The 26,838-nt window shown below is 41.7% G+C and overlaps 1 protein-coding gene across 1 annotated transcript in view; it reads left to right on the top strand.

Moving 5' to 3' along the window:
- Positions 1-26,838, top strand: part of KAT6A (lysine acetyltransferase 6A) — a 104,413-nt gene that overhangs the window by 31,522 nt on the left and 46,053 nt on the right. Inside the window, exons 3-6 of the mRNA XM_052661309.1 lie at positions 21,108-21,216; positions 23,812-23,927; positions 24,685-24,766; positions 25,815-25,950. Coding sequence (XP_052517269.1) covers positions 21,108-21,216; positions 23,812-23,927; positions 24,685-24,766; positions 25,815-25,950 — 443 coding nt within the window. The remainder of the gene's footprint in view (positions 1-21,107; positions 21,217-23,811; positions 23,928-24,684; positions 24,767-25,814; positions 25,951-26,838) is intronic.

Below are 26,838 nucleotides of genomic sequence, written 5' to 3'. Positions count from 1 at the left end.
CACTGGATGTAGGTCTCTCAGAACTCAGATCCTTCCACCCTGGTGACCCTAAAGGAAAAAAAGGATCCTCTCTTCAGACTTTGTTCAGAAAACCCCTGGGTTTTCAGCGTGAAGGCATATGCAGATTAGTAAAACAGTCACTCTGCCCTAGTTGAACATCTTAGCTCAAGTTTAATGGGAACAAAACAGATTCTTGATCTCTTCCTTCTCTTTTCCCCATAGTTTTCTTTATATCAGCAAATCCACCCTTTCTCTATCAAAACCAGAGAACAAGAGGTCCTCCTTGATCTCCGTTAAGGCATAGCCCTCTTCCTGCACATGCAGACCATCACCCTTGCTTGCCGCTCTGTAACCACACTTCTCTTTTCCAGTTTCCTCAATTTGCCAAACTCTTCTTGAGGCCTTTGCACCTGCTGTGTGTTTCTGCGTGCAGTGACTTACCCCTCCAGGGTGTAGCTTCTACTCTACCGCAGGCCTCTGCTTGAGTGTCGCCACCTTGGAGAGGTCCTCTTTCTAAGGCATGTAGCTCTTCCTTTTTCCCCATCTCTTTCCAAACTCTTTATTTGCTTCCCAGCATTCCTTATAACAGTCGAGAGTCATTTGACCCATCTTCCTCTCTTGGATTTTGCCTTTTTCGCCGCCAGGCTCTACCTAGTTTGAGTTTGGGGACTGTCATGTTTGCCTCTGTGTCTCTGGTTCTAGTTCAGCGTGGGGCATGTTGGGGACGTGAAGGTGTTTGAATGAATGAATCAGAATGCCTTTCACAGTTGGCCTGACTCGGGTTTAGTGCTCTCCCAGCGTGGGGAGTTGGTGGATGGACGGAACTGCAGTAGCACCATAGTAGGCTCCAAGTGAACCTCTGTTAAGATGCCACACTTAATGTTGTTTTTTTTTGTTTTTTAGTTTTTCTAGTAATAATGATTAATTCTGATATTAATCATTGTGTTTATTATTTTTATTTGAATAGAAATAATTTCTAAGGGTTATTTGTAGGCATTGGTCTCAACTAAGTTTAAAATCTTGATTTAAAAGAACAGCCAGAAGAGTCTGAGTAGCACTCTTTCCTCTAATACTTTGTGCGGTGTGGCCATGTTATGGGCCAGCTAGGTGTTTGAAAACATCAGTAAGAACATTCCCCTTCGTGTTGCTCTGTTGTGCTTACCCTGGGAAGCTTCTGTTCAGCTTCCTGTATTGTCTCTTTCTGTCACTTTTCTTGGGATGGTCCACTTATTTGCTGCTCTCTTAATCAGCTCTGGGCAGTTCAAGACAGAGAGAATCTGAAGTCAAGAATGTTTGGAGATGCGGTAGAACACAAAAGTTCATGACCTGCCTGGGATGACTCCTGAGTTAGTGAGGTTTCAGGTGATCATACAACTTGACATCCAAAGCAGGGTGTTTCTGAGCTGAAAGGGAGTGCTGAGAAAACAGTTATAACCTGGGCCTTCCTGCAGAGCCCAGTGATGGTGAGGTGACAGTCTGTTGTTGCAAGGTGGGGTAGGGTGCTCTGAGCCTGAGAGCTTTGGGTTGGGAAGAGGCTTGCCACTTGAGGCCATTGGTTAGCATAGATCAACTAGGATCATGGCGTCCGGTCCTATCACTTCATAGCAAATAGATGGGGAAATAGTGGAATCAGTGGCTGACTTTATTTTTCTGGGCTCCAGAATCACTGCAGATGGTGATTGCAGCCATGAAACTAAAAGACGCTTATTTCTTGGAAGGAAAGTTATGACCAATCTAGACAGCATATTAAAAAGCAGAGACATTGCTTTGTCAACAGAGGTCCGTCTAGTCAAGGCTGTGGTTTTTCCTATGGTCATGTATGGATGTGAGAGTTGGACTATAAAGAAAGTTGAGCACAGAAGAATTGATGCTTTTGAACTGTGGTGTTGGAGAAGACTCTTGAGAGTCCCTTGGACTGCAAGGAGATCCAACCAGTCCATCCTAAAGGAGATCAGTCCTGGATGTTCATTGGAAGGACTTATGTTGAAGCTGAAACTCCAATACTTTGGCCACCTCATCCGAGGAATTGACTCATTGAAAAAGACCCTGATGCTGGGAGGAATTGGGGGCAGGAGGAGAAGGGGACGACAGAGGATGAGATGGCTGGATGGCATCACTGACTCAATGGACATGGGTTTGGGTAGACTCCGGCAGTTGGTGATGGACGGGAGGCCTAGTGTGCTGCGGTTCATGGGGTTGCAAAGAATCAGACACGACTGAGTGACTGAACTGAACTGAGAACATTTTCATCATCACGGAAGGTATCATAGAAAGTTCAGTTAAGAACAGTGTGAAAGAGGGAGCCAGGCAGGGCTCTTGGCTTCCCGTAGTCTTTCTGAGGACTGAATGTAAACAGCGAGCCAAGGGGTCTATAGATCTGTCCCAGTGAGGAGATGCCTTACGGATAAGGTCGAACTCCTAGGGTCTGAACCAGATTCTCTTTTTGTTTTCCCATAGGAAGCTGGTTTTGCGTTTTGCTGTGATGTTCACTCAGAATACACGGGCTGCGTGGTCTGCAGGCGCCTGGCTCCCTGTCAGCGGGTTACTGAGTGTCTTCTGCACTAGCGTAGGGTTTTCCCTTCACAGCTCCCTGCCAGTTTGTCTGCCGGTGGTTGCAGTGTGCATGCGAGGGTAGGTTGGAAAGACAGACCTTGAGTAGTTTTTGAGTCTTATTTATGTGAAGCAAATTGGAACTCTTAAATTAGAAAGAGGGTAGAATTTTATAGCCAAGTACGCACTGTAGAATTTTGTCTTCACTTTTGCAGTTCCAATCTGTAATTGAGATGAATAGCTGTGTTAGTATGTAGCATGACTGATTCTATAGAGGTAAACTTATCACTCCAGAATTGGGTTTACCTTTTCAAATTAGGTAAACACGTGCTTTTTCTTTAAAAAATTTTTTGCTTTTGACAAAGGATGCTAATATCAAATGTTTTGTGGGAAAACAGAAAAAAAACATTAAAAGTTATATGAAGATTGTAAAACACACGCACAGTCACCTTAGAGCCACCTCATATGTAACATTTTTAATGAAGACACTTTTGTTATGCCTTTTCTTAGATTTTTTTTTTAACTTCCTTGTTATATGTGCCTTGAATAAATAGAACTATATATGGTTGTTCAGTGAGGATCACAGTTATTGTGATATTTCTTGAGATAACAACATTAAAAATAGTACTTAAAATTATATTCCTATATAAAGTAGCGACAGTGCCTCTTAATGTTTTAATTCAGAGTAATTAGTGGTTACCATTTGGTTTCATTTAATCAAGTCAGATAAGTTATCTCCATTTTATGGTGAGAATGGGTAGAGTAGAGGTAACTGGCTGTGCTTTCAGCGACTGGCTAAACTAAACCCTCAGCGTTACAGTAAAGGGGAGGGAAGATGTGATGGAAGGCCCTTGGAATTAAAAACTGGCCTTGTACAGGGCACAGTGCATGTAGTCATACACTGGATAGTTCGTCAAAAATTTTTTTTCATGGTCAAAATTTGCCCTGTAGACGTTGTATTCAGTTTTTGTAATCTGTTTTTATGTATCAACTTTAAAACTTTATCAGTTTTAAAATGTGATTTCCTTCTATATAGATTTTCTAGAATGGTACCCATACAGATGCCATTAACTGCATGTGGCTAATTCAATTTAAAAATTAAAAAAAATTAATTTAGCTACATTTCAGGTACCTGGTATCCCACATGTGGCCATTGGTTAGCATAGATCTAGAACATTTTCATCATCATGGAAAGTATCATGGAAAGTTCAGTTAAGAACAGTGTTAAAGAAAGTATCACGGGAGGACAGGGTTTGTTTTTTGCTTATTAAGCTTTAGGGGTTTTGGGCGTTAAAAATGTTAACTTCCAATTATTTCTCCTAATGAGCTGGGCTTTATCAAGCTTGTCATGCTCACACTTGCCCTAATCTTTTATTAGTCTCTCTGGCTCTGTGTAAATCACTCAGACTAGGCTGAGGTATTTGGGGCTAAGTAATACAAAATCTCACACGCTAGTAAAGTAATGCTCGAAATTCTCCAGGCCAGGCTTTAGCAATACGTGAACCGTGAACTTCCAGATGTTCAAGCTGGTTTTAGAAAAGGCAGAGGAACCAGAGATCAAATTGCCAACATCCACTGGATCATCGAAAAAGCAAAAGAGTTCCAGAAAAACATCTATTTCTGCTTTATTGACTGTGCCAGAGTTTTTGACTGTGTGGATCACAAGAAACTGTGGAAAATTCTGAAAGAGATAGGAATACCAAACCACCTGACCTGCCTCTTGAGAAACCTATATGCAAGTCAGGAAGCGACAGTTAGAACTGGACATAGAACAACAGACTGGTTCCAAATAGGAAAAGGAGTATGTGAAGGCTGTATACTGTCACCCTGCTTATTTAACTTATATGCAGGGTACATCATGAGAAACGCTGGCCTGGAAGAAGCACAAGCTGGAATCAAGATTGCCGGGAGAAATATCCATAACCTCAGATATGCAGATGACACCACCCTTATGGCAGAAAGTGAAGAGGAACTAAAAAGCCTCTTGATGAAAGTGAAAGTGGAGAGTGAAAAAGTTGGCTTAAAGTTCAACATTCAGAAAACTAAGATCATGGCATCTGGTCCCATCACTTCATGGCAAATAGATGGGGAAACAGTGGAAACAGGGTCAGACTTTATTTTGGGGGGCTCCAAAATCACTGCAGATGGTGATTGCAGCCATGAAACTAAAAGACGCTTATTCCTTGGAAGGAAAGTTATGACCAACCTAGATAGTATATTCAAAAGCAGAGACATTACTTTGCCAACAAAGGTCCGTCTAGTCAAGGCTATGGTTTTTCCCATGGTCATGTATGGATGTGAGAGTTGGACTGTGAAGAACGCTGAGCGCCGAAGAATTGATGCTTTTGAACTGTGGTGTTGGAGAAGACTCTTGAGAGTCCCTTGGACTGCAAGGAGATCCAACCAGTCCATTCTGAAGGAGATCAGCCCTGAGATTTCTTTGGAAGGAATGATGCTGAAGCTGAAACTCCAGTACTTTGGCCACCTCATGTGAAGAGTTGACTCATTGGAAAAGACTCTGATGCTGGGAGGGACTGGGGGCAGGAGGAAAAGGGGACGACAGAGGATGAGATGGCTGGATGGCATCACTGACTCGATGGACGTGAGTCTGAGTGAACTCCGGGAGTTGGTGATGGACAGGGAGGTCTGGTGTGCTGCAGTTCATGGGATTGCAAAGAGTTGGATATGACTGAGCAGCTGAACTGAACTGAATACAAAATTTGCAAATGTGTTTTATGCTGTTAATGTTTAACATCTTTTAAACCTTAATGCTTAATATCTTCCTTGTCAGTAGAGCTCAGATAATGAAATAACGACTACATGGAATTTGAATTAATTGACTGGGTTTATGAAGTTGACAGTTTGAATCTTAATGAACCTCTTGGTCCCAGCAGAACTCTTTGCTCTGTTTTGGAGTTATCTCAGCTTCAGCTTTGCTTCGGATGCTATGCCCTTAACGTCAGGACTCTCAGCTCAGCGCCTCATTGGTCCGTGCACCTGTTATGTCACTCCTCTGGTCCACCTCTGTCTTACGTTATTTGCTAATTCATGTATGATTACCCATTGCAGTTACCCTTAATTAGATTATGAGCTCCTTGGAAGTAGGAAACTTACTAAACACAAAACTATTTTGTGTTTAAAATTCCTGTACTTTTAGAAATTAAGAACTGAAAGAGACTTTAGAGATAATCATGGCAAATATTTTCATTTACAAATGAAGAACATGAGAGGTGAAGTTGCCCCTTGTTGGAGAACTTGGACCACAGAACTTGGATAGCTTCCTGTCAAGCTGTCTCCTTAATTAGCTGATTTTAAAATTCAAATTGAAGGAAGTCCTAAGCACAACTGTTGGTTGAAGCTACTATATTTTTGTGTATAAACTATATCAGTGCAGAACAGAGTTATTTATAACTACTGATTTCAACACACGCTATTTCCTGTTTGTTTCTTACGAGACATTCTTAAGGGCAGATTGTATGCTGTTTTCAGAGATACAGCATTTTGATCTTGAAAAGTCAGTTTTGGTTTTAGACTAAAATAGATTAGTTTCTCAGGTTAAATAAATACTCAGGTTTTTTTTGTTTTCTACGTATTGCTTTTGGTAGCAGTGACTCATATAATGTGTCATGGGGTTGGAGCATCTATTTATTGAAATTAATGGTGTTGAGTTTCTACGAGCTCTAAATTCTGATCTGTACTTTCACATTTCAGTTCCAGTTTTGGTTTCAGTATTATTGTGTACACACACACAGACACACAGACACACTCCGGATGCTAGGAACAGCAAACTTTCCTACATTTACTACATTTCTGGGGCATCTGAACTGCTTCTTAAGGTTCTCTGTTTTTCCCTGTAGTTATTGGCAAGGAACTGCATTAGGCATATGTAAGGTAACTGCATTAGGTGTGTGTAAGGTAACTGCCTTAGGTGTTAGGTGTGTGTAAGGTAACTGCATTAGGCGTGTGTAAGGTAGTTGTTGCCACACAGGATGCTTTTGCATTAGACGTGTGTAAGGTAACTGCATTAGGTATTAGGCGTGTGTAAGGTAACTGCATTAGGTATTAGGTGTGTGTAAGGTAACTGCGTTAGGCGTGTGTAAGGTAACTGCATTAGGTATTAGGTGTGTGTAAGGTAACTGCGTTAGGCGTGTGTAAGGTAACTGCATTAGGTATTAGGTGTGTGTAAGGTAACTGCGTTAGGCGTGTGTAAGGTAGTTGTCGCCACACAGGATGCTTTTGCATTAGGCGTGTGTAAGGTAACTGCATTAGGTATTAGGCGTGTGTAAGGTAACTGCATTAGGTATTAGGTGTGTGTAAGGTAACTGCGTTAGGTGTGTGTAAGGTAACTGCGTTAGGTGTGTGTAAGGTAGTTGTTGCCACACAGGATGCTTTTGCATTAGGCGTGTGTAAGGTAACTGCATTAGGTGTGTGTAAGGTAACTGTGTTAGGCGTGTGTAAGGTAACTGTGTTAGGCGTGTGTAAGGTAACCGCATTAGGTATTAGGTGTGTGTAAGGTAACTGCATTAGGCGTGTGTAAGGTAACTGTGTTAGGTATTAGGTGTGTGTAAGGTAACTGCGTTAGGCGTGTGTAAGGTAACCGCGTTAGGCGTGTGTAAGGTAGTTGTTGCCACACAGGATGCTTTTGCTTCTCAGCAGTGTTGCAGGTTTATTTCCGTGGCGGCATGTGCTTGTAGTGGGCATGGGCCAGGCTGGCTCAGGCTCTCTCTGTGGACGCTAGTTGCTTGCCCACGGGGTTAGAATACCTCCCCATCCCCTTCCTTTTTCCAAGAACTGACAGCAGTTTCAGAAGGGAGTCATTTCTCGTGAATTAGGACTTTAATCATAGACTTTCTTCTTTCCAAAGATAGTTCTGTCTTCTGCAGTTGTTCTTTGGGTGGAGTGCACCTGTGTGCGTGTGCATGCGTGTGCGTGTGTGTGTGTGCAGCATTTGGGCCTGTGCAGCGGCAGCGCACTGGCTTTCCAGACATGCTTTGTATAGTAACGGCGTGTGCGGAGGGGCGGGCAGGCTGCAGAGCAGTTTCTCTCCTCGCCCTGCTCTCAGCCTCGCTCCCTCCCGCGACCTGGTGACATTACATGGATGGATGCGCCAGCTCGGAAAGCAGCAGCAGGAGCTGAGTGTCTGCCAGAGACGTGGGGCGTGAGCCAGGCTGGCTGCTCCGGCTCGCCTCCCCGACTCTTCTAGTATGTGCGGTCTGCACGCTCAGGGCTCGCCCTGTAGACCCTGACGTCACCGTGTTCTCCTCCTCAGGACACTGTCCTTTCTTCTGAAAAGCTGCTGGCCTCAGGCTTCAGGCCTGTGAAACCTACAGGCTTTATTTATACTGTTATGGGGGTAGTGTTGAGGATGAAATATATTGACATCTGAAAGAGAGAGTTTAGTTTGATAGAATACCGGCTTGGGATGTGAAGATACAGCATCCTTATGCCTACACCTGGGCAGCCTCCAGGTGGTGTAGAGAAGTACGGTCCTGGTACCTCCCTGAGCTTATTACACTGCTTAAAAAAAAAAAATCTCTTCTTCAGGAAGAGGGATGTCTCCTCAAAGGACTTTGAAGACAGCTGAGAGAAGTACTGATTTTTAACTGTAGATCAGCATTGCAGACAGACCTTTCTAGAACAGAGGTGATTCAGTTTATTTACTGTGTTGAATTAAAGAAGATAATATGAGATCTGGAAGTTTGCAGTTCTTTTCAAGGCTGCTAATGAAGTTGAGTATCTGGACTGTGTAAAATGTGTCAGTGATTTTAGAGAAATTAGATTTTTATGCTTTTCCATAGTTTGGTGAGACTGTTTAAATCCATGTCTAAAGAAAATGGTTTTAGCTATTAAGGAAAGATTTATATAAACCTTTAAAAAATAAGATGAAGTCCTGCTTTTTTTTTTTCATTTTGGGAAAGCATCATTATAAATAGGTTCATTTGGGTGCCGTTCAGTGTAGTATTTTCACTGTCTTTGTTCCTTCTCTTGTGCTACCCTGTATTCTAATGCATTTTTAACGTGTATGTTCTGTTTTTACAACTAGATTCTAAGACCCAGAAGCAAGGAACTAGTTTTGTTGTATCTTGTTTCTCCAGCATCACGTTCAGTGTCCTTCTGCATAATAGGTGCTGTGGACAATAGCGTGTAGAGGTACGCTGAGGGTGAGACCTGCGTGAGGTCATTTTACCTGCCTCAGTCATCTGAGGCTTCCATGCAGAAGCCCACAGATGGGCAGCTCAAAACAGAGGCCGTCCTCTTCTCAGTTCTGGAGGCTGAAGGCCACGGTGAGAGCTCCAGCAGGGCTTGTTTCTCCTGAGGCCTCTCCCCTTCTCTTGCAGACGGTCACCTTCTTTTCCTCTGGGTGCACACACTCCTGGAGTCTCTTCCTGCTCCTATGGCACACCAGACCTCTCGGCTTGGGGACCCACTCTTGTAATCTCTCTTAACTTTAACTCCTTAAGAGTCCTGTCTCCAGGTACGGTCCTGTTGAGGGTTAGAGCTTCAACATATGAATCCTGGAGGGATACAGATCCGTCCAGAACATTGACCTGAAGATAGACATGCTGAGTTACTAAGGTAGGAGATAACACACGTTGTTGTACACCTATAACTAACACATCATCGTTAATCAAGTGTGCTCCAATATAAAGTAAACATTTTAAGAAAAGATACGAGATGACATATCAGTCAAGATGCAGTCGGAAAGCAGCAATCGCGAGAGGATGGAGGTGGTTCTGAGAGAGCTGTTAGCAGCTGCAGACCGCAGCCAACCGTGCTGCTCGGCCGGCCCTGGCCGGCCCAGGAGACAGGCCGCAAGGGGCACGTCCACTCTCTGCCGCTCACCGTCTGCTCGGCCTCCCGCGCCCCGGTTGCTGGGGCCTCCTGGGAAGGCCGCGGAGTGAGGAGAAGCGAAGCGGGCCCTCTGAGCCCAGCGTTACAGAGCCGCCTGAGGGTGAGCGTGGAGCTGAGAGACGACAGCCTCCTGGCTGGCACAGATACTGCCGGTGGGAGCCAGCCTTGCTGAAATGCACTCGGCAGCATGTGTCAGAAATCTTAGGGAGGAGTACCTCTTTGACCCAGCAATTCAGGTCAAGAAATATATCCTGAGGAAACAGTCCCCAAAGTGAGCAAAGATGTATATACAAGGGTATTTGATTATAGTGTTGGGTATAATAAAATATTAGAACCATTAAATGTTCATCTATATGGGATTGGTTATCTTAGAACATGTAATGGATGTTTTCTAGCCACTAGAAAGTGATGTTGATTTATATTTATTGATGTGGAAATGTAACAGAAAGAAGATTATACATTATGTCATATGAGCCTATTAATGTGTGTGTTTTAAACTGTCTGCAGAGGAAAAGTTGAGAACAGTGTACATGAACAGAAACTGCACAGTTCCAGATTGAAGCACGTGGTCTCTGCAGCCAGCATACCTAGGTTTCTGTCTGGGCTCTGCCGCATTAATCTTCCTGGGGATCTGTTTTCCCATCTGGAAAGTGGTGATCAGCGTCCCTAGCCCATAGTGTGGTTGTTGGGTCTAAACATGTTGATGCCTGTAAAGAGTATATGACAGCGCTTGGGGTGCTCAGTGGATAGTGGTTATTGTCGGAGAGGAAGAGGAGGGGGAATTTTACTGTCTTCTCTCTCTTTCTTACCTAACTTTTTAAACAAGGATGTAATAACTTAATTATGAGGATAAAGTTTTCTTTTAAAACTAAAAATGAAGACTCCAACCAAGTTGTAATAAGCGTTCTCGCTTACTTCTGGCGGTCCTGGAACCTGCAGGCAGGGGAGCCTTTCCCACTGCAGCTGCAGTGGTGAGGCTGGTCTCCCAGTGGCTCCTGACTCCCACCACGCAGGTCCCCCCGCCGCCCCGGGCCGGGCTCCGGGCAGGCTCTGGGCCACGCGCCGTGGCTCCCTGAGTGGCCCCGAGTGGCCCTCTGCGCTGCTCCGGGAAGAACCAAACTGAAGTTCCCTCACTGTTTTTTTCATTACTGAAAAGTTGCTCACTTCTCTTTTTCACGTGGAGTGCAAGTTTGAAGATGTCTGTTGTAGCACAGAAACAGTCTTAGAACGGGATGTTACACGGTTCTTCACAGTCCTTTGACCAGCCTGCTTCTTGGGGTTTGTTCCCGGCCACCTCTCTGTCCACACTCCCCGCTGCTTCCGCTTCCTTGACCCTCTGTCACTGCCCTCTCTCTGGGTTCATAGGCAGGCAGTTTGCCTGCCTTGTTTACCAGGCCCCTAAGGTGCTGTGCTAAAACACAAGAGCTCTCTAGCAGGGACCTGCCCTGGCTTCTGCATTTTTGTTTTTCTTATACCCTCCTCAGTCATTCTCTGGAATTGGGAAAAATAGGTAAAAGATGGCTTTCCTTTTTTAAACAAGCTTGGTTTGGGCCGTGTTGTGCTGCTTGCGAGATCTTAGCTCCCTGACCAGGGGTTGAACCCTGGCCCCCGGCAGTGACAGCGCCGTGTCCTAACCCCTGGCTGCCGGGGTGGGCTCCCAGAGAGTGATTTCTCACTGCTGTGGATGACGCGCCTCATTGAGGAAGGCAGGGGCGTACCCTTGGTCAGCTTCAGTTTTCAGTGTGTAAGATTAAATTCTGCCACACCATATTATTAGTGATAGTGCTACTGTTCACCAGTGATGGAAACTCAGCCTTTCCCATCTGTAAGGTCTGTCTATTTTTAAGAAATTATTGTATCTTCAGATTGAGTCACGGAGTTGAAGCTTTTGGCTAGAGTCAGTACTCTCGCTGTTGAATTTGGGGTACACACCTGACTTTGGGTGTTAGCTGTAGCCACTTGACTAGGCGTGTATAGCCTTGGACAGCGCTGTTAGCCCCTGCTGAAGTGCATGTGTAGTGGCTTTGAAGGCCCTTCTAGTTCCAGACTGACAGGAGCAGGGCACGGCGTGTTGTGTCAGATATGGGCCAGTTAGTATTTTTGGTCGGACTTGAGGGAATGACGCTGTTTGCCAATTTGTTACTTGTTTTAGACCATAGTTTGATCAGAATAAATGCTGGTAAATAAATGTCTCTTAAAAAATGTAAGAGAACACAAAAGTCTTGTTGAACATCTTTCTCCTTGTAAACCATCCTCACTTTTGTATATTTTTAGCATAGAAAATATTGTTTTGCTAATGCTCTTATACTCAGGTACCTGTATAGTTCTTTTTTTTTTTAAGTGGTAATTGTGTGTGCAGAAAGACTTAAAAAAACTGAATGCAGTCATGCAAATAAATGCCATATATAGAAAGTCTTTTAGTTCATAGAAAATTTTAATCACTGTGCCTTTTGAGGGAGTCAGAACAAAAATTTGCTCTGACTTAAAAAAATAGTCACTTAACAAAGGTAAACTTTGAAGGATAGATAGAGTTTTGAAGTATAAGAAATCAGCTGTTTTAGGTGCTTACGTTTGAGTTACAGTCTCGTAACTTTATCTCATTTAATCTTCTTGGTAACTCGAAAGGGGGGTATGTAGTACCATTTTGCACCAAAGAGTTATGTAACATGGCCAATGTGATGCTGTAAGTAAGGAAACCCAGTCTGTTCCTAAGCTCTCCTGAGTTGATTCTTAGAGGCAGGGATACAGAGAACTTCGAGGGATGGGGTAAAATAACCTGGAGAAAGAGCACTGAGTATGACATCTGAAGGCAAGTGAGTAGTTGGGAGTAGACGAAGGCAGTGTGAGAAGGGCAGTTTGGTGTGTGGTGGAAGAAAGGCTTACCAGTGACAGGAGCTGGCAGTGGGGGTATGTAAGTTTGAGCCAGGCAAGTAACTGGATTAAAGACGGTAGTATTTTAGGAGGATTAAACCAGGTGGCAGTAGACGTAAATAACCTTCCTGCCAGTGCAGGAGACAAAAGAGATTGGGGTTCAATCCCTTGGTCGATCCCTGGGTCTGGAAGATCCCCTGGAGGAGGGCATGGCAGCCCACTTCAGTATTCTTGCCTGGAAAATCCCGTGGAGAGAGGAGCCTGGTGGGCTACAGTCCAGAGGGTTGCAAAGAGTCAGACATGACTGGAGCAGCTTCACACATACCCATGATCCGGACAATCTGGTAGTAGTGTGCAAAAACACATCAAAGAAAGGCTGGTCAGTCCGTGTAGAAGATTGTATTGGTGATGTGACTCAGAATTAGGGGAGAGCCCTGGGTGTATAAAAGAAACAGAAGTAGGAAGGAAAGGCCACAGAGGAAGGGAGCGGCAGTCAGAACTTGGCAGTGTCGGATTTGGATGAATGAGGAAATTGATAACGTGGTGATGTGTCTGACAAACAGAAAGCAGAGCTTTCAAATAACTGAGGAATATGGGAAAAACGATTTCGTTACTATTTCTTAGTGTAGAATTTAAATCTAGCAAATATGCATATTACCATTTTTGATATCACCTCTGATTAAGGAATAGAAAGTTGTTATACTGTCTTGACAGATGATTGCTTTCTCATCTAAATGTGCAGTAATCTATATAGTAAAAGTGTAAATTGAAATTGATCATTACTGATCTAATTATATCATTAACTTATTTTCTTTCCCCAATGATCTTGTTATTATATCTAATTGTAGAAGTCATTGAATGAATGAACTCATAATAAAAGAACTCAATTTAGTACCCCTATTAAAGCTTTGTAATGGCTAATTGGTTATGTTGGAACTGATTAAAATTATGCAAGGTTACCTTATTGTAGACTATAAATAGTAGAGAATGGACTCTTTTCCAGGCCATTCATGTTGTTTTATTACTGTGTTTCTTTTACAACTGTATACATTTAAGGAAAAGATTGTCCTGAAAAAATGTTTAATAAGCAACCATAGAGTACTTACTAGCATACGGGGTGCTGAAGAATTTGAAGGGATTAAATCCTGCCCAAGTATATCTCCCCTGAAGGTTATTGATTCTTGGAGGAAAGGCTTTGAGTAAGTAACTGATAAACCTGTATGGAGCTAAGCAAAATTTTGTTGTGTTTTAATTTCAATAAATGCTTATTTATTTAATACATACTGTGTGCAAGGCACTTAAGACATGAATTAAGAGTTCTAGGGTAATTTCTGCTTACCTAGGGTTGTCTTTCTCCCTGGAGGAGTAAATGGGAGCCCACTCTTGTCTGGAGAATCCCATGGACAGAGGAGCCTGGCAGGCTGCAGTCCACTGGGTCACCAAGAGTAGGATACAACTGAGCTGCTAACACTAGGGTTGTCTTTCTGGAAAAGATGAAGACAGGTTGAATTCTAAACTGTTGGGAAGGATTCGGGAGAAGCATGAGCTCACCCGAGGCCATTGGTCGTGAAGAGCTGGGCAAGGCTGAGAGGAGGGCTCGCTCAACTGGAAGAGGACGGCGTATGTTAGAATGTCCAGCCTTCTCCACAGAGTACGATGCTTCCCAACATTCCCTAAAGTGAACTCTTTCTTATGGGCCAGTTTGCTTCCCCTCTAGCACTGGAAATAATGAATCATGCCATCACTCTCTCAGAGAGCTTGCTTTAGAGTTTTGTGTGTGTGTGTGTTAAGTGGTTAATGTGAAAAGTGAAACCAGTTTAATTGGTTTCTAATTATTTTGTATGGGTTTTGTTTGTACTGACATTTGTAGGTGGTTTGAAAATGTGAGTCCTGATTCTCTGTCTTATCAAATTTTATTCTATATTATAGTGCTTACCAAACAGTAGCATTTATAAGACATTTTATTCTTTGTATAGTATTTTGAAAACCTAGCAATATTTGTTTTTGTTGTGCTCTTGGTCACTGAGCAGCATTTTGCTTCACTTCACTATGCTATACCTACGAGTAGTCAGTTTTCCTCTTTCTAAGCTAAGACTTACCTCCTCTTTATCCTTTGGGTACTTATTATTAATGTATATAGCAAAGCCATTCTGTTCGCTTTATTATACATAACAATACTTTAGCAGTACGTGTTATCGACTAATAAATTATCTCTCTGCTGAAAATTATTTAAGTTTCAAGTTGTGTGAAATAAATATCTATGTAAGAAAGTTAATTGGCAGTTAAATTTACTTGATTGTAATTGCAGGAGCAGAAAGAGACAGGATAAACAGATAGCTCTGAACCACTAGAAGAATTCAAAGAGGTAGGTGAGGTTCATAGCTTGAGGAGAAGTTAAATATAAGGAAAAGAAGTCTGGGGGGTGGATTTGAGGGGAGCTTGTGGTGGTTCAGAACCCAGCTGGCTCAGATACGCAGCGGTCGGAAAGAGGTTTCTGCTTGAGACTGAGAGGTGCTTGATGGAAGACTATAGTAGTTTCTTCTCATCTTCATCAGTTTTGACCTTATTACTTAAATCATCTTAATACTTAGACTTGTTTTACAAGAAAAATTTTAAGGCATTAAGGGTGAGATGTCTTCATGTAATTAGATTAAAAGGTAGCCAACTTCAGGGTAGAGATGAGAATAAAATGAGAATGAGAATAAAATGGTACATGGTTAAATTCAGTTACCAGAATTTGTTATTAGTGATGAAAAACATTTTCATTTAGGGGAGTGTTAAAACTGTATCTCTAAGTCTAATTTCTGTCCTCAAAGAACAGTTAAAAGACACAGGTTTTCAAGATGAGGACAGATTATAGTAGTTGCTTCTCACCTTCATCAGTTTTGACCTTACTACTTTAATTATCTGACTTGTGAGAATATGAAAAATCTATACCACTTAATTTTTTTGTTCATTTTTTTATTATGGTAAAATTTACATAAAAATTTTAAACATTTTTTAGTGTACAATTCAGTGGCATTGAGTAAATTTACAGTGTTTTGAAACCATTGCCACTATCATTTCCAGAAGCTTTTCATCTTAAAATCTGTCTTTATAGAGCTTTATAGATATTTTGTATTCAAGTCTAAGGAAGAACGATATGACTATTATTACTGCTTAGTGCATGTTTGAATAGTTCAAGGAATCTTATATGAATTATGTATTTCTTTCATACTCTTAATATTGGCTCTGCTAACTTGTCTTAATCATTTCCAGTGGTCATAAAATGAGGATTTGTAACTTTTAAGAAGTCACAAAGCTTTATTACCTCAGAGTCTGTGACATATGATCGCTTAGAGTTTTCTGAAATCATAAATCTAAGTTTACAAATGCAGTTTTGTCCTTGAAAATTCTGGTGGTCACAGTTCTAGAATTTATCATTCAGTTCCGTTTTGAAAGAAATAATTAAAACAGATTCTTGATTATCCTTTATGTCAGTGTTTAGAAAGAGAGACAACATAAAGATAGGTTTGAGGTCCTCAGAAGATATGAGAACATAGAGACACAGACAAGTATATAGAGGTTAAAAAATTAAAGTCAGATGTGGGAAAAAATAAAATTGTACTTCAGTAAAGATGGGAATAACAGATGATGCATTTCAGTGCCTAGAAAATGTTACATTTAAGATTGTCTAAATGATTGTGTCCAAAATTTATTTTTTTCATGTTTTAACCTCATGTAATAGAGATCATTGGGCAAAATTTTTGCTGTTCTTTTTTTCCAAAGTTATTTCCCAAAACCCAAGTCCGAATGCTACGCAGCCTTCGGCCTACTTACCCGAACCTCTACTGTGTGTTTGTCTCAATGCTGCCATCTAGTGATTATTTGGGGTATCTCAACAGGGAGCTTGAGTCCCGCTGTGTCCCTCCTTGACACAGTACCATCTAAATGCCTCCGGCCACAAACCTCCCCCTGCTTTTGAGAAGTCGAATAGCAGCAGGTTGCTGTGGCAGAAATCTTGCTTAGTTATGGAGACCATGTAATCACTTGGAAACAGTAGTTCAGTTCAGTCGCTCAGTCGTGTCCGACTCTTTGCGACCCCATGGACTGCAGCACCCAGGCCTCCCTGTCCATCGCCAACTCTGGGAACTTGCTCAAACTCATGTCCATTGAGTCGGTGATGCCATCCAACCATCTCATCCTCTGTCATCCCTTCTCCTCCTGCCTTCAATCTTTCCCAGCATCAGGGTCTTTTTCCAGTGAGTCAGTTCTTCGCATCAGGTGGCCAAAGCATTGGAGTTTCAGCTTCAGTTATCAGTCCTTCCAATGAACATTCAGGACTGATTTCCTTTAGGATTGACTGGTTGGATCTCCTTGCAGTCCAAGGGACTCTCAAGAGTCTTCTCCAAACCACAGTTCAAAAGCATCAATTCTTTGGCGCTCAGCTTTCTTTATGATCCAACTCTCACATCCATACATAACCACTGGAAAAACCATAGTCTTTACTTTCTGGACCTTTGTCAGCAAAGTAATGTCTCTGCTTTTCAGTATGCTGTCTAGGTTGGTCATAGTTTTCTTCCAGGGAGCAAGCGTCTTTTAATTTCATGGCTGTAGCCATCGTCTGCAGTGACTTTGGAGCCCCCCAAAATAAAGTCTCTCACTGTTCCCACAGTTTCCCCATCTATTTGCCAGGAGGTGATGGGACCGGATGCCATGATCTTAGTTTTCTGAATGTTGAGCTTTAAGCCAACTTTTTCACTCTTTCACTTTCATCAAGAGGCTCTTTAGTTCTTCTTCACTTTCTGCCGTAAGGGTGGTATCATCTGCCTATCTGAGGTTATTGATATTTCTCCCAGCAATCTTGATTCCAGCTTGTGCTTCATCCAACCCAGCATTTCACACGATGTACTCTACATATAAATTAAATAATCAGTAGAGTGTTTTTATATTATTGAGATTATTATTGAGCTGAACATAGCTCTCTCAGTCTCGTAACCAACTCATTGTTCTTTCTAAGATACTGTTTTTCTTATTGTTTCCAGTTTTTCAGGGTAATTTAATTAATGCACTGAACAACACTTATTAAATGCATCTTACATGCTAGACACTGTTCTTAGTACTAGGAATATAATCCTCAGCAAACAGAAATCATAGCTTCCATGTAGTTTACATTTCATTGGGGGAACAAATGGTAAGAGACACATACAGTATTTCAATTAGTGAGAAGAGTTTAAGAAGAAAAAATAAAGCAGGGAAGGGAGATATGACTTTCTGTGGTTGGCAGATTGTTTTGAGGTGTTAGATGGAGTGGTCAAAGAGAATCTTACTGAAGGCGACGTTTGAGTAGAGGTCTGAAGGATCTAGGGAAGTGCTCTCCAGACAGAAGGAAAGCAGGGGCAAAGGTCTTGGAATATCTGACTCGTAAAGAAAGAGCAGAGTGTAAAAGAGAGAGAGCTGTAGCAGGTGAGGTTGGGGAGGCCCTGTGGGTGTGTGTGTGGGGCTGTACAGGTCACAGAGTCTTGAAACTGGATGTCATTGGGCTGGATGAGAGGTGGGCACCAAGCTACGGGCTCGCTCTGGCTTCTGTGTTTAATGGTGTGAGGCATCATTTGCTGCAATTTTTTTCTCTTGTTTTATTAGCAGTAGAATAGATTTACTTTATGGAGATATGAAAACGATGAGATATGAGGACTATGTTTGGACAGTTCTGGGATCAGTGACTATATGGCATGTTCTGTATCTATACATATTTTTAAGATTTACTCCTGGATTATCAGTTGTTCTCATTTTATTTTTGTGATGCAGGATACTTGAAATCAGCTGGTAGAGTTTTACTTGGAAAATGTTATGCATGTCACTACTCCAGTACAGTTCAGGCTCACCTCTTACAATGAGCAAACACAATGTAGTGTTAGCCTGTCTCAGTGATCTTCATACTCAATGATATTTCGGGAATGAGAATCCTCTGGAGTTGTAATTTTTTTTCACACTTCATGATATGGTTAGGGATGTGCCAAAACAAACCACACAATTAGCTGATTAGCACTTCTATTTGATCCACACAGAAAACCTCGTAGATTTATGTTGTAACCTAGATGATTTATTTAAACCACTTTCTTGCTTGTAGTTCATCAGCTAAAATGACTAATTCTCAAAGTACTATTACTCTTGCCCCAATTGTGCTTAAAAAGTGCCCTGAAATTAAAATACAGAAAGCCCTGGAATTATCAGTTAAGTTACAATATCATGATCAGTTGATAACAATATTTCTCTACAGGTTCCGGTTTTTTTTGGTAGCTAAAATATTTATTGTTTTTATGCTTGGTCTTATGTGGTCAGAGAAGAAACACCCTCGTAATGTGGTTAGGTCAAGGAGATGACGGCTGCGCTGCCCTGTGCTCCATGTGTTTTCTGCTGTAAAGCACCTGTTGAAGTCGTCTGTCTTTGCCTGACTGACATGTAAGGGTTTTTCTGGGTAGTATTGGATATGAACATTTGTTAGTTAAACGTGCGCTAAGATCTGCCTTTCTGTGGCTCGCCTCTTCGCTTCTCTGATGGTGTCCCTCTGGTCTTCCATCCTTCTCTGCTCCCTGCCCGCTACCCCTGAGGAGTTACCCGTCAGTTCCCGCCAGATCTGCCTTTTCCAGTCCCGTTATGTCTCTCCTCCAGTCATTTCGTCGGTGCCTTAATGCAGGCCCTGGTTACTCATGGCCTGGATCACATGTAGATCGTATTCCTTCACGACCATTTCCACTTACACAGTGACTTTTTAAAACTTCAAATCTTGCTCATATCATTCCTCTGTTAAAATCTTCTAGCGGTCCTGCGAGGCTGCAGCATGAAGCTCAAACCTCATGACCTTGCTTCTGCCTTCTTAGAGGTTACTTCAAGCTTCTGCTCCTGTATAATGTCTTTCCCAGGTTTATTCCCTGGTTCTTTTTAAAGGAAGGATGTGGTTGTCTTTACCACAGCCACAGTTGTTAAAAGACAACTCCCAGCTGTTCATCTCTCATTTCATCTCTTGGCTGAGCAGTACTGTTGGTTTGCTTGTGTTGGACGTTTTTATATTGATGTACCATTGAGCTCTCTGACTAGTCTATTTCTTTTCCAGGCTTTTTCCTCCGCCAGTCCCTTACATATTGGTGTTCTTGGCTCTCCTTTCCACCTGTTGTCCATGGGAAAACCCTTCAACTGATGGCATTACGGCTATTTTGTATGTATAGTCAGCCCTCAAGGTATCTGCGGGTTCTGGATTCCAGATTCAACTGATTTGGATCCACAGTTGGTTGAATTCAAGAATGTGGAACCCAGGGATATGGAAGGCTGGCTATGACTTCTAGATTTTAATTTCCAAATCAACCTTTCTCTTGAGCTCCAGATCCATGGACATTGCTCCTTGGATGTTTCATAGGCATTTTAAGCTCTATTAAGACCCAAACTAAGCTCATTCCACCTGGCTCTCAAATCTGATTCTCTGTGATTCTGTGTTTTCTTTCAGCATCCCGTTCAGGTGTGCCGGCGCCTGTCAGAGAACTCTAGGAAGCCTTTCCCTGGCCCTGCTTGCACCTCCTTGATCACCTGGTCCTTTGTCTCCCACTCTTGTCCTTCTGCCATGATACCTGTAGACGCTCTGTCTGCTCTCCCCAGTAGACTGAAAGCATGTGGAGGGCTGTGTGTCACTGTCCTGCACCCTGCTTAGCGGAGTTGAGAGGTGACCGAGAGTACCTCCCGATGAAACACAGCTGAAATCAGACTCATCGGCTCTTTCCTTTCCTCCTGACTTTCTTCTCTAGGATGACTTTCGTAGTTGATGATGTCACCACCTTTTCAGTTAAGTTGTTGTTGTTCCCTTGCTGGGTCGTGTCATGTTTAATTCATTTCCTTTCCTGTTACTTCCACTGCTGGTCGCTTTCTGAGCCTGTAGCTAGCTCTGCGTTTCCATTGCCTTTTCCCCAGTCTGCCTTTTTTATTGATACAGGGCTATTTTTCTCAAGTACAGGTGATCGTCTCTTGGCTCAGTAACTTATTGTTCTTTTCTGCAGAGTGAAGTCCAGCTTCTTTATAAGGCATTCAGTGGCAGTCTTAAAGAACTGATCTAGCCTCTCTCTCTCGTCCCCTCACGCCCCCCGCCCCTGCTTATCACAGAAACTCTATCTTTAAAGTACTAGCCTTGGCAGACTGTACACCGAAGCTCACCTTGTTTATACTGCCTGTACTGCCCTTCTCTGCATCCACTGCTGTGGAGGAACCTAGAGACCGAGGTTTAAACCTGCTTTTAACAGTTACTATCTGTTGTCTTTGGAGAAGCTTCTTAGATTACCATAACACCCATGTGTTAAGTACTGGCACTTAATATGTGTTGTCTTGCTCATTCAGCCCATCTCTTCCAGACCACATTGGAATGTATTTTTCCCATTTGCACAGAGCTCTGTTTGTCTCGTTGCACTAATGACCTGCTTTTCATGATGATTGTTATTATTTTTCTCTTACATCACATGCCTTGTAAAGGCTAATACTATGATTCTTGTACTTAATTTAGTTGAATTTTTCATTCTTAGGTAGTCGATTGCTTTGCTTAACCCATATTGGGTCATTTAGTTTCTAAGTGACCAACTGATTGGGGTATGAGTTTTTAGACCAAAGTTGCCAGTGTCAGGACCATTTGTAAAGATGTAGCCAAAGCAGGCTTGGTAAAAACCCATCTACTTTGTGAGTTGGAAATTTCGGAGGGATATACATTTGTCCCAAAGTTATATGCAACTCTTAAAGGAATTTAAATTGTACTTCTGCTGTCTTTATATTAACACTAAAGAAAAGCCCCAGTACCAAGTGAATTGTGTTTTTCTTTGCAGCCGGTTGCTGAACCCATCCCCATCTGTAGTTTCTGTCTTGGCACAAAAGAGCAAAACCGAGAAAAGAAGCCAGAGGAACTCATCTCCTGTGCGGACTGCGGCAACAGTGGTAGGTGACCCTCTGTGCGCGTGGTCTCACGGGGTTTGTCAGGCAAGAGCATGTTTAGCTGGAAATTGTACGCTTGATCCTTAAGAGAGTCACATTTGCATTTGATTCTGGTTTTAGGGACCTGAGATGAGCTTCTAGATGAGGGAAGAGTTTAAATGTATACTTGAAATGTTTGATTCAGTTAGCTTAAACCAGGTCTTAGTAGCTGTTTTTTTATAAGAAGTGTTCCATAGACTTCTTTTTGTTTCTGTTAGTCTTTTTTTATTTTTTTCTGTTAGTCTTTATATTTCACTATCAAGCATCTATTCAAATCATAGCAGTCAGTTGGAAGTTATTGCTGGTTTCTTTAATAATCACTACTCACCCTTGATTTATGCTTCAGCCTTTGTGAATAGAACCAGGATAACAGATTTTTTTTTTTTTTTTGACATAAACTTACATATGTCACATTGAGAAACAGAGTGTTGACTGCAATTTAGTGAGCTGTGTGAAATTTGGGGCTCTAAAAAAGATTTTTCAGAGTCTCCTAATTTGTTAATTTCAGAGACATTCTTTGTCTACATTTTAAGAACTAATGAAGCTTTGTAGTATCTTTGATCATTGGCTTGATATTCAGTGTGTTATACCAGTAACAAACAGGATTTAGTCCAGAAAGCAAAAAACACTACGTGCTTCAAGAGGAGAGGAATTCAATACCAGAATAAGGTTTTTGTAAGATTGTTGGAAGGGCTGAAGAGGCAAGCTCTGGACGGGCCTTGAGGCCTGATTCCCGGGCCAGAGGTGGCCCACCGGAGAGAAAAAGTCAGGTGGAATGGCAGCGGCTTTCACTCTGACCTTAGCAGTCAGGTGGCCATTGCAGCAGCGTCCTGTTTGGTGCAGAGAGGACTCACAGGGTGTGAGCCGGTGGTGTTGCCAGGAGGGCTGCTTGGCTGTCACAGTAACCAAGGAAGAGACCATGGATACGGTCAAGTACATGAAAGTTGGGCATTTTCCACATTGAAAGCTGAAGTACCCCAAATTTTAAACAGTAAGAATTGTTTGAGAAAAATAATTGTGTTAAACATTTGGCAAAGGGCCAAAAGCTATGAAGTACAAGGAACGCATTTACATTTTTAAAGTCCAAGGGGGACAGGAGATGAATAGGCCATTTATGTGACAGAAATTAAGAGTTGAGCACATTAAAAATGTTTTCCCCAAATAATAATAGGAAGACCCACCAAAGGAGCAGTGAAGTGTTATTTTATAGCTTTTATAAAACTTGAAAGATAAGAGAGCCCAAACTGGAGCTGATAAAATTGTGGTAAAAGGTTTGTACGCTGCTGATGTCACTGGATATTACATCGTAGGGCTTGGAGCATGTTTTGGCAGGGCAGATCTACCTCTCAAGCTATAGAAATGTTTATTTCATTTCGCTTGCCAGTTCCTCTTTTAGGAATTTATTCTAAGGAATTAACTTAAAAGAAGGAAAGAATCTGTAGTCATGAAATAATTCATTTTGGTATTCTGATAACTGTTATGGGTTAATTGTGTAAATATTTACAACAGGCAGATGGTCAGGTAGGTTCTAGTGTGTCAGCTCTGGAGTATAATCAGCTTAAGAGATGTAAATATAAAGCCTGCTTGAATAAAATAACAAAAAGCAGAGCAAAGCTGCACATATCCTGTAATTAAAACCATTCAAGGGCTTTAGTTAGTTTAGAAAGGAAAAGTAGAACATGAAAATAGCTCTTCTGGGATGATGAGATTACAGATGAGATTTTTTTACACTTCTACCATTTTTCTTGGATGTTAGTGATGTTTCGATGATAAATTTCTTATCTCTTAAAAAAGAAAATTTATTGCTAGAAAAGAGAAAGATAATTTAACCAACCCTTTCTCTCACTGAAGAAAAATAAACATAACCAGTTTTTAGAGGAAACAGATAAATCTTTACGAGCAAATTGGCTATCCTGTTTTTGAGAATCAAACTGATTGTAACTCTTGAGAGAGGAACCTTTTTTTTCCTGTTACTGTTAATTCTGATCACAGTGGAAATATTGCTTAGGGTTAGTTTTATCTTGAGTGCCTTAAGTCATGAGCACATAACTTGCTTTTAAATGATGGGATTTTAAAAATTTATTTATTAGTTATAAACGTAACACATTATTGTTTAAAAAATGTGAGCACAGAAGGGTATAAAGTGAAATGTAAAATCCCTTTCCTGAAAAATATTCATAGCGCTGCATCCTAGGATGTTACAGTTGTAAACAGTTTTTGTATTTATTCTTCCAGAAATGGCCCAGGCATATCATGCATTCATATACATAGGACCATGTGCACACACACAGTACTTTAATTAATGCAGCCTTAATACAAGTTTGGAATTTTTTTAGGTTTTTTTAATAATCAAATTGGGAGGGGCTGGTGTATGTAGTGCGCATAAAACTGAACTGGAGTGTCAGGTCCTGGTGAGGCGCGTGTGGCAGGCTTCCCGGAGCTCTTTATTTTCCTTGATGTTTTGATTTAAGATGATTCCCTTTTAGCTACAGCATTTCTTTCATACAGTTGCAGAATGATTCTTGATTGTTTCGTTTGCCACTTTTCACCTTTTATTAGGTCATCCATCCTGTTTGAAGTTTTCCCCCGAACTAACGGTTAGAGTGAAGGCCTTACGGTGGCAGTGCATCGAGTGTAAAACGTGCAGCTCCTGTCGGGATCAAGGCAAAAATGCAGTGAGTAGCTTTGCCTTCCATTGTGAATATTCCATTTAGAAGTAGAGTGCACAACTGGCATTTTCTTCTGTAGTCACTTGGTTCAGCAGAATTTAGAACAGTAGCCTCTTAAAGTTCACATCATTCGTTTAGAGAACTTGCTCAGTGATGAATGAGCGAGTATTGAATAATTCTTGAGTTATTTCTAGGCAGTTTTCTACCCCACTCCCCAGTTTTTTTTGGCCAAACTGTGCAGCTTATGGGATCTTAGTTCCCTGACAAGGATTGAACCTGGGTCCCCCAGCCGTAGAAGCGCAGAGTCCTCGCCCCTGGACTGCGAGGGAATTCCCAGATTTCTTGGTAGTTACTAAAGCACTTTAATTGTATGTTTGCAGAGAGACTAGCTACTTTAAAGAAATACTTGCAAAATTTGAGTCTTATGGAGGTATTCATTTAGGAATGATCAGCTGTATTAATTACAGTCATCTTCCTCTCTCTTTTATTAAAACAGACTAAAAACGTTATCTTGTATCTGGCTACTGGACACACATTTTTTTTAGAAGTAATGAAGCTTTAGTTCCTTGTTAAAGATGGATGAAGCAAAACTTTTTGCTAACTCAGGCTGTGCGTTTCCTCAACTACTACAGATTAAGGGAACTTTTATTACTAGGTAACTCATCTCCTCTGTGGAAACGAGCCCCCTAGGTTTCGTAAAGTCATGACCCTAGTATGTTTCTGTTCCATGTGACTGAGCAGAGCTGTTCTTTCTTTGCTTTAGGATAACATGCTCTTTTGTGATTCCTGTGACCGGGGTTTTCACATGGAATGTTGTGATCCGCCACTCACTCGGATGCCCAAAGGTAAGAGGCACTTTCCGAAATCAGGCTGGCGACAAGGGGCAGGGTAGTGAAAGCGCCTTTTAACCTACTTTGTTGAAGTGAAAGAATAGCTTGCATCTTCCCCTCTGGGCTGTCTTGAGTGGAGAGCTGTGGCCCTAAGGATGTGACAGTCTCATGACGTTCTTATGTGGTGTGGCTTTAGTATTAGTTTCCTCTGTTTTCAGTGTTTACGCATCCATGAGGGTGAAGATATCCATTTACCAATTTTTGCCAGCCCTGTAGCTAGAGGGCAAAATACTTGACTTATATAATACTTTGAAATATTTATTTCTTGAAGAAGTGAAATTCTATTAGGTCATGTTGATTATATCACAACTCATCATGAGGGGCTTAAAGCTGTTAGAGCCTCTGGTTTATCGAAAACCTCACAAAGTTTTATAATATTTTGCAAGCAAACAAGTGCCCAAATCAGAAGAATACAGCTTAAAACTGTTATTTTATTCTTTTGACACGTGTTCCCTGAAAGGTATTTACTTGAGATATAGTTGCCTGTTGTTTGGACTTCCATATTATCATATGCTTACACTTTCTTCAAAAAAATCATTAGTCTTCTCTGCTTTGTCTTATCATAAATTCCATTTTCAACCTTGGTTTTTGTGATTCATAGATATAAGTAAAATGCTTGTGAGATACTTTATGTCTCTTTGACAAAGTGTTTCCTGCTGATGGAAAGAGACTCAGCCCTAGTTGTAGCCAAGTTATTCCACTTCAGGATTTTACTTGAGCCCTCTGTGCCACTATTGATGGTTACCTTTTGAAAGAGTCACACCTGTATGCACTGGGGGAACGAGTGTCCCCTCTCCGTACCTCTTCCGTGAGTTACACCTGTATGCACTGGGGGAACAAGTGTCCCCTCTCCCTACCTGTTCCGTGAGTCACACCTGTATGCACTGGGGGAACAAGTGTCCCCTCTTCCTACTTGTTCCGTGAGTCACACCTGTATGCACTGGGGGAACGAGTGTCCCCTCTCCCTACCTCTTCCGTTTACTCGGATCTTATCTCTTTACAGGCATGTGGATATGTCAGATATGTCGACCTAGGAAAAAAGGAAGGAAGCTTCTGCAGAAGAAGGCAGCACAGATAAAACGGCGCTATGCTAATCCAATAGGACGTCCAAAAAACAGGTTAAAGAAGCAAACCACGGTGTAAGTTGCGCTTGTGGCAGGGTGAGGGGAGGAGAGGGCAGGGCCTTCTCTTCAGGGCAGGGCTCACTTGTTTGCCTTTGGAAAAGGAGGTTGACTTTTATGTACTAATAATAATGGCTAATGCTTATTGAGCCCTTAACAGAGGGCCAAGGCACCCCCTGTTCTAAGTACTTTACATGTATTAAATCATTTAATTCTTCCAATAGCCCAGGGAAGTAGGAACTGTTGGTACTCTGATTTTTCAAAGGAGGAAGCTATAGCATAGAGCAGTAACTTGCATAGTTTATAGTAAGTGTTGAACTGAGATTAAAACCCCAGTAGGCTGGCACCGAAGTCTGGCTCTTAGCCGTTTCCTTAAATTTTCTCTTTTACCTGAAAAACAAGGAAGAAAAAATTACATTATTGAAGCATTTCAGAGATTCTTTTCTTAATGTTATCTCAGTAGTTTGTGTTATAGGTACAAATTGCTGGATAGCTTCTCTTATTGCTCATAGCTAAGTCCCATTTCTGTGTCCTAAAGTAAAATAATGTGGAATTTTCACCTATTAGCAGAAATCAGGAATATAATTGTCTCTTGTGGACTAGAAAATTGGGCTATGTCTGGAGGAGGTGGGGCAAGATTCAGTAGCTAATTTTGTCTTTTTTCTTAGAAGTATCTCTTCAGTAATTCACCTTTGATGATATGTAAACTACCTTTAAGCCTGTCCACCTCTCCTAAAATTTACCCACCTTTTCTACACTTAAGACTATCTTGAAGGTGATAATAACTGAAGTGAATGGGCATTAGCAGTTTGAAATACACAGAACCAGTACTGTAATTCATGCTTTTAAATCTTAAATAAAGCTTTAATTTTCCTATAAAAAGATCTTTTGATTCCTGGCTTGCAG

This window comes from Budorcas taxicolor, chromosome 24 (genome assembly GCF_023091745.1).
Source record: "Budorcas taxicolor isolate Tak-1 chromosome 24, Takin1.1, whole genome shotgun sequence".
In the NCBI taxonomy this organism is placed as follows: Eukaryota; Metazoa; Chordata; class Mammalia; order Artiodactyla; family Bovidae; genus Budorcas; species Budorcas taxicolor.
The sequence above is the reverse complement of the archived record's forward strand: the minus strand, read 5'-3'. Positions and strand labels throughout refer to the sequence as shown.